The sequence below is a fragment of the Musa acuminata genome, chromosome BXJ3-1, assembly GCF_036884655.1.
Source record: "Musa acuminata AAA Group cultivar baxijiao chromosome BXJ3-1, Cavendish_Baxijiao_AAA, whole genome shotgun sequence".
Lineage (NCBI taxonomy): Eukaryota > Viridiplantae > Streptophyta > Magnoliopsida > Zingiberales > Musaceae > Musa > Musa acuminata.
Genome location: NC_088349.1, coordinates 19,549,842 through 19,555,841, shown reverse-complemented (window position 1 = coordinate 19,555,841; position 6,000 = coordinate 19,549,842). Strand labels below are relative to the sequence as shown.

Below are 6,000 nucleotides of genomic sequence, written 5' to 3'. Positions count from 1 at the left end.
TGTGGATAAGGTCGAGTTGAGGGCCAATCTTGAATTAACAATAAAACCTCAACTGTCCAAATCATATTCGATTGGATCTACTAAGATCGAGTTATGAATCGGTTGGTTCGGCGAATTAAGTAGATAGCGTTTTTTGTTGACAAGAGTTCCAATCAAAGACGTGTTACATTGGCCAATCTAAAACCTTAGGTGGTAACTCCCAGTGACTCATTACCTAACGATGTGGATCCTCATAAAAATCTAAATGACACGGAATTGGATTTGTCTATTCCTACAGCATCTTAGCTTTCCATGGACATCCGAATCTAAAGCCAAATCTAAAAATCAAGTGCGGCCAATCCCGGCAGACAGCGCAGCCCAGTCAACGAGCCTTGTCCGTACTCCTACGGCATCTTCGCTTTACCATAAAGAATCATGCGAGTTATTTGCTGTGATCGACCTCTGTGACACAGAACGAGTTCGATCTCTGAACAAGATGACTGCCGGAATCATATCATTCGTTCTCTTCCTTGCACTGCTTCCATTCTTTCGACTGCTGCGCACAGCACGTAGGTCATCCAAGAAGCTGCCTCCTGGCTCACTCGGCCTCCCTTTCATCGGCCAGAGCTTCGGCCTTCTCCGAGCGATGAGGGCCAACACCGGCGAGCGGTGGCTCGCTCGAAGAGTGAGCAAGTATGGACCGATCTCGAAGCTCTCCCTTTTCGGCAGCCGGGCAGTCCTCCTGACCGGTCCGGCGGCCAACAAGTTCATCTTCTTCAGCGAAGCACTCGTCCCGCAGCAGCCCAAGTCGATCACCGGAATCATAGGAAGAAGGAACATACTGGAATTGGTGGGAGAGGATCACAGGCGTGTTAGAGGTGCACTTGCACACTTTCTGAAGCCAGAAGTGCTGAAGCAGTACGTAGCCATGATCGACCGGGAAGTCAGGCATCATCTGGAGACGAACTGGGTCGGCAGAAGGAGTGTGACGGTGCGTTCCGATTTGTTTCCTCCTCGTTAATATGGTGGATTTACCTCAAGTTTTGTTCGACGTGAGCAGGTAATGCCATTGATGAAGACTCTCACGTTTGACATCATCTGCTCGCTCGTTATTGGGCTGGAGAAAGGATCCCTCCGGGAGGCGCTGGAGGAGGCCTTCACCGACATGTTGCCCGGGATGTGGGCGGTGCCGCTGAATCTACCATTCACCAAATTCCGCAGGAGCCTGAGGGCAAGCCGAAGAGCTCGGAAAGTGCTCGCCGGTGTCATCGAGAAGAAGAAGGACATGTTGAAGCAAGGCAGGTGCTCCCGGGACGAGGACCTCATCACCTACATGCTTAGCTTGGGCGGCGAAGACGACGCCAGAGAAATGACCGAGGAGGAGATTCTGGACAACCTAATGCTCGTCATGTTTGCCGGGTATGATACTTCTGCCGCTCTGATCACCTTCATGATCCGCCACCTCGCCGACGATCCTGTCAACCGCGCGATTGTTATCCATGGTAAGCAACAAATAAACTTCAACGATGATGATGTGATGCATGCTATGTATATATGATGACCCCTGCCGGTTTTGCCTTGTGTCAATGATCATAGAGCAACAAGAGATTGCAAAGAGGAAGGCCTCAGGAGAAGCCCTGACATGGAGTGATCTCAACAAGATGAAGCACACATGGTGTGCAGCGATGGAGATTCTGAGGATGATTCCTCCAATCTTTGGGAACTTTAGAAGGGCTCTGAAAGACATCGAGTATGAAGGTTACCTCATTCCGAAAGGGTGGCTGGTAAGGAGAGCTACTACTACTTCACATAAGATCCACATTTCCATCTTCTTTTCATGCTACAACTTCTGGGTGATGATTAGGTGTTCTGGGCATCAAGCATCAAACAGATGGACGAGCATATCTTTGAGGATCCAAATAAGTTCGATCCAACGCGGTTCGAGAAGCAGTCATCAGTGCCTCCCTGCTCTTTTGTGGCATTTGGTGGAGGGCCAAGGATGTGCCCCGGCAATGAGTTTGCAAGGATGGAGACACTGGTGATGATGCATTATGTGGCCACAAGATTCAACTGGAGATTGTGCTGCGAGGAGAATGGCTTCTCCAGGGATCCCATGCCGTCTCCCTCGCAGGGACTTCCAGTTGAACTCGAGCTTAAGGACTAATCAGCCAAAACCAGCTTAAAATAACTCGAAAGTTTGAACTCTGGCTACCTGTTCTGCTTAATAATCGCTGAAAATAATGATGTAAAGTGTTTGGAATGGGTTTGATCATGTCAACACTAGATTGGTTAAAACTCGAAATTTGAAGGGAAATCAAAGTTTAACTCACTAAACATTTGTTACTATGGTTGAATCAATAAAAGTAGGTTGGCTCAAACTCAACCTCTCCCTTGCTAAACCATATAATTCAATTACTTCAATGCTACACGATAGTATCGTATTTTTAAACCTAGTTATATTTCCTCAACAAATCAGCAGACTAAGAACTCGGCAGGAAAGTTTGATGTTAAGCCGGAAAATAGATATTGTAGAAGAGAAGGGGAAAGCGGTCAAGTAGGGCAGCTGGGCACCACCATGGAATCGCAGGGGACGACGACGGCAAGACCGGCCCGCTCGAATGTGGAGAAAGGAGGCAGCAGATAATAGAAGAAGAGGAGGAGAGGGCGTTGCAGGCGACGGGAGAAGAAGGCGTAAGCAACTGGGAGAGAGGGAAGAGGCGGCGGCGAAACGGTGGAGAAGAGGAGGCAGAGGGTGTCTTAAATCCACCCTAGCGAAAAAGACTAATGTGCCACCATCGTACTGGTAATGGGTATCGGAGCATTAAAACCCATACCCGGCTACTGCTATCGTTCCAAGTCCAACCCGAACCAGTTTAAATACAACCAAATCAGAATTTAATTGAACTTTGGATCTCATGCTGTAAATGGTTTGTTTATAAGTTTAAATATTAAAGAATATTATTGAAGCTTCATACCAAACTGATTAGACGAAAGAAACATTTAATTAGTTTACAAGAGATTGGAAACGGTTGGTATTCTTGAACTGGTGAGGGGCCCCTTGAGGGGCCCTTCCAAAAATTGGCGAACGAAGCCCCACCGAGAGTAGGGTGGGAGAAGCCTCACTCGCCGATAGAGAATGTGTTCGCTTTCATGGGTGTCGGCACGACCGACCGTCTCTATACGATCATTAGTCAGTCGCCTTTCATCCCCTGACAAGACGGATTGAAGATAATCGTGAGGCAGGGCTCTTCTATATAATAACAGCTTCCGCCTGCCCGCTAAGAAGGCTCTTCGATGTGGGACTAAATGCTACGGTCAGTTCTTCCTGGATCTTGCTATCTTAGAGCCCACATATAAACAGATCTTATGCAAGCTTATTCATTTAAATCATTCCCATAGCAAATAGCATGAGATTGATTGTCAGCAAAAGCTCACAATAGAGATGGTATTGGATTGGGTCTTAGTTCGGATCGGATCCATCTATGATCCAGATCTCAACGCGAAATTGAGAATCTGAGTAGCCAACAGATGGCTTTGCTACAATTTGATTGATAAGTATTATTGTTTGTGGATTTAGGATCCTCATGCAATCCGATAACCTTAATGAATCTATAATTAAGATCCACACCTAAAATTCTGGATCAAGTCGTGGATCGATTTTGAATTATTGGACCCATTATCATCCCCAGATAAGATCACCTAAATCACGCGGGTTTGGATCTGGATAGACACTCTCTTCGTGGAAGTTTCTTCACCGAGTCAAATGGCCGCCTGCAGTAGACACTCCACCCGCCCACGAAGCTTCACACGAAACACCAACCCAAGTCTCGGTTGGATTCCGTATACCCCATCTAACCGCGTGACCTTATTTGCTCGACCCAAATCACCCCTATTGCCTCGGCTTAACCCGCTCGCAATGAGGGTTATTTTCGTCCACATATCCGCCCACACCATACGTGCTAGTATAAGTTACGCGTTGCGTTATAAGAAACGGCATAAGCGGTGGGTTTGTTAGACGCACTTCCATTTCGTCGAGACGGGCGGTGAAGCAGCGTAATGGATGCGAAACCCGATGGTGATCTGAACCCGAGTCCTCGCGGCTACGCCCTAAGCGGCAAGGTTATGCTCACATCTACCGTCGTCCTCTTCGCTGCCGTCCTGCTCCTACTGTTCCTCCACCTCTACTTCCGCTCGCGATTTTTCCTCCTCCGACGTCGCCATCGCCGCCTCAGGCGACGCCTGATCTTCTTCGTCGACGGCGCCGGCGGCACCCTTACCTCCTCTTCCTCCGCCGCCCACCGCGGTCTCAACCCCACTGTCCTCAAATCCCTCCCAGTTTTCGTTTTCGCCGCCGCAGCGGGCGGCGAGGAAGGGGACGACGACGTGGTGGAGTGCCCGGTATGCCTGAATGAGTTCGAGGAGGGGGAGAAGATGCGGGCCCTCCCGAGGTGCGGCCACCGCTTCCACATCGAGTGCATCGACATGTGGTTCCACTCCCACGCCACCTGTCCCCTTTGCCGCACCGCCGTGGAGGCGTCGGCGCGGCTGCCGCTCCCCACGCCAGTGAATCAGGTGCTCCTGCCAGTACCGGCGCCGCCGGAACCGGGACGGCCTTATCCGGCGGATCTGTTCGAGGAGTGCCGGAGGGAGGACGGAATCGGGTCGTCGGCCTCGAGCTCCGCCACGGGGGAGCTTAGGATCGAGGTGCCGATGAGGGGAGCGGAGGGCGAGCAAGGGTTAGGGTTGAAGTCGCCGGGGAGCAGGATGCTTCTGCTGACGAGGTTTCTTAGCAGGGATGCGAGGGTTTGCCGCGGCGGAGGCACGGCGGCGGAGCCCGATCCGGAGCGGGGAGTAGAGGCGGCGAACAGTACGCCGCCGCCACCGTCGGTACTGTAGCGTTGAGGCAACAGAGAGATACGATGGATGGATGGATGGATGGTAGGCGTCGATATGAAGAGGCCGCGGATACGACGGAGCGTAGGATTTTAAGGAATTTTATTTTCTTTAATTCTTGTGAAGATTTTTTATACATTATATATATATATATATATATATATATATATATATATATATATATATATATATATATATATATATATATACCGCGGATGGAGTGAAGGGAAAGAACGTAATAGTAGTGGTCACGGGTGTTGTCGGCTTCCATTGCCTGTAGGACAAGCGAGGATGCATCCTGTGAAGTTTCTACCGGTGCATTGACTCGTCACTGATGAGTCGGCTGATGTCACTGGCTGATGGAAACTAGTGTAACACGAACGCAAGTTTCATTTGACGAAAACAACTTTTGATTTTAAATTCTTAAGATTAAATGAATGGTTAGGAGACAGAGACAAAAAGGAAAAAGGAAAAATATCATTACTGAAGTAGACAAAAGTACCAAGGGAGCATGTTCATCCAAAGATAAAATATTATAAAATTTAATAATCAATCGTAATCCAACATCATTGTGAAATTTAATAGGATTATTAAAATGTTAAATTTTATATAACTTAAAATGGTTAATGATGTAAATGTGGAGTTCTACGGGAATGCTTTGAGGTGAAATTTTTGGGATTCATTTTGATCTCTTGAATTCTTTTTTTTTTTTTGCTCGATAAAAAATAAAGGTCCAAGAGTTCTTACCAAAAATAAAGGTGTAAGTTATTTTGTCTTTAAACAAGTTACTCCTACTCGAGTTGATATCTTTTTTTGATTGGGTGATGTAGAATGACTAACAGCTAGATTCATAAAAAGAAAAAAATTAGATAACTATCGAATACTTGGCACATTCACATACAATAAAAATTTTGTAAGTTTTATTATTTATGTAAAAACTTAATTTATTTTTTGACTGATATATCATAATATTCTGAACCATTTTTATAGGCATAGATACAAAAATAAAAGGAAAATTATAAAAATAACATGTTCCCTTTGAACACAAAGTAATAATTTTGACTTGATTTTTTTTAAAATAAAATAATATTTCAAGCTTATATCTTTATAAAGATGAATCATTTGTAA

The 6,000-nt window shown here is 46.6% G+C and overlaps 2 protein-coding genes across 2 annotated transcripts; both read left to right on the top strand.

Annotated features, from left to right (window-relative positions):
• Positions 1–244: 244 nt before the first annotated feature.
• Positions 245–2,251, top strand: LOC103992022 (cytochrome P450 716A1). Its single transcript, XM_009411576.3, has 4 exons — positions 245–970; positions 1,040–1,481; positions 1,576–1,763; positions 1,844–2,251. Exons 1-4 carry the CDS (start codon positions 245–247, stop codon positions 2,141–2,143), a joined length of 1,656 nt encoding a protein of 551 aa, XP_009409851.3. The 3' UTR covers positions 2,144–2,251.
• Positions 2,252–3,960: 1,709 nt separating this feature from the next.
• Positions 3,961–5,292, top strand: LOC135628646 (RING-H2 finger protein ATL2-like). The gene has a single exon (XM_065135444.1). It carries the CDS (start codon positions 4,036–4,038, stop codon positions 4,873–4,875), a length of 840 nt encoding a protein of 279 aa, XP_064991516.1. The 5' UTR covers positions 3,961–4,035; the 3' UTR covers positions 4,876–5,292.
• The last annotated feature ends 708 nt before the right edge of the window (positions 5,293–6,000 follow it).

Coding starts and splice junctions, on each gene's coding strand:
- LOC103992022 (XM_009411576.3), top strand. CDS start 245: ATGACACGGAATTGGATTTGTCTATTCCTACAGCATCTTAGCTTTCCA. Junction 971..1,039: donor TCGGCAGAAGGAGTGTGACG/GTGCGTTCCGAT, acceptor CGACGTGAGCAG/GTAATGCCATTGATGAAGAC. Junction 1,764..1,843: donor TCATTCCGAAAGGGTGGCTG/GTAAGGAGAGCT, acceptor GGTGATGATTAG/GTGTTCTGGGCATCAAGCAT.
- LOC135628646 (XM_065135444.1), top strand. CDS start 4,036: ATGGATGCGAAACCCGATGGTGATCTGAACCCGAGTCCTCGCGGCTAC.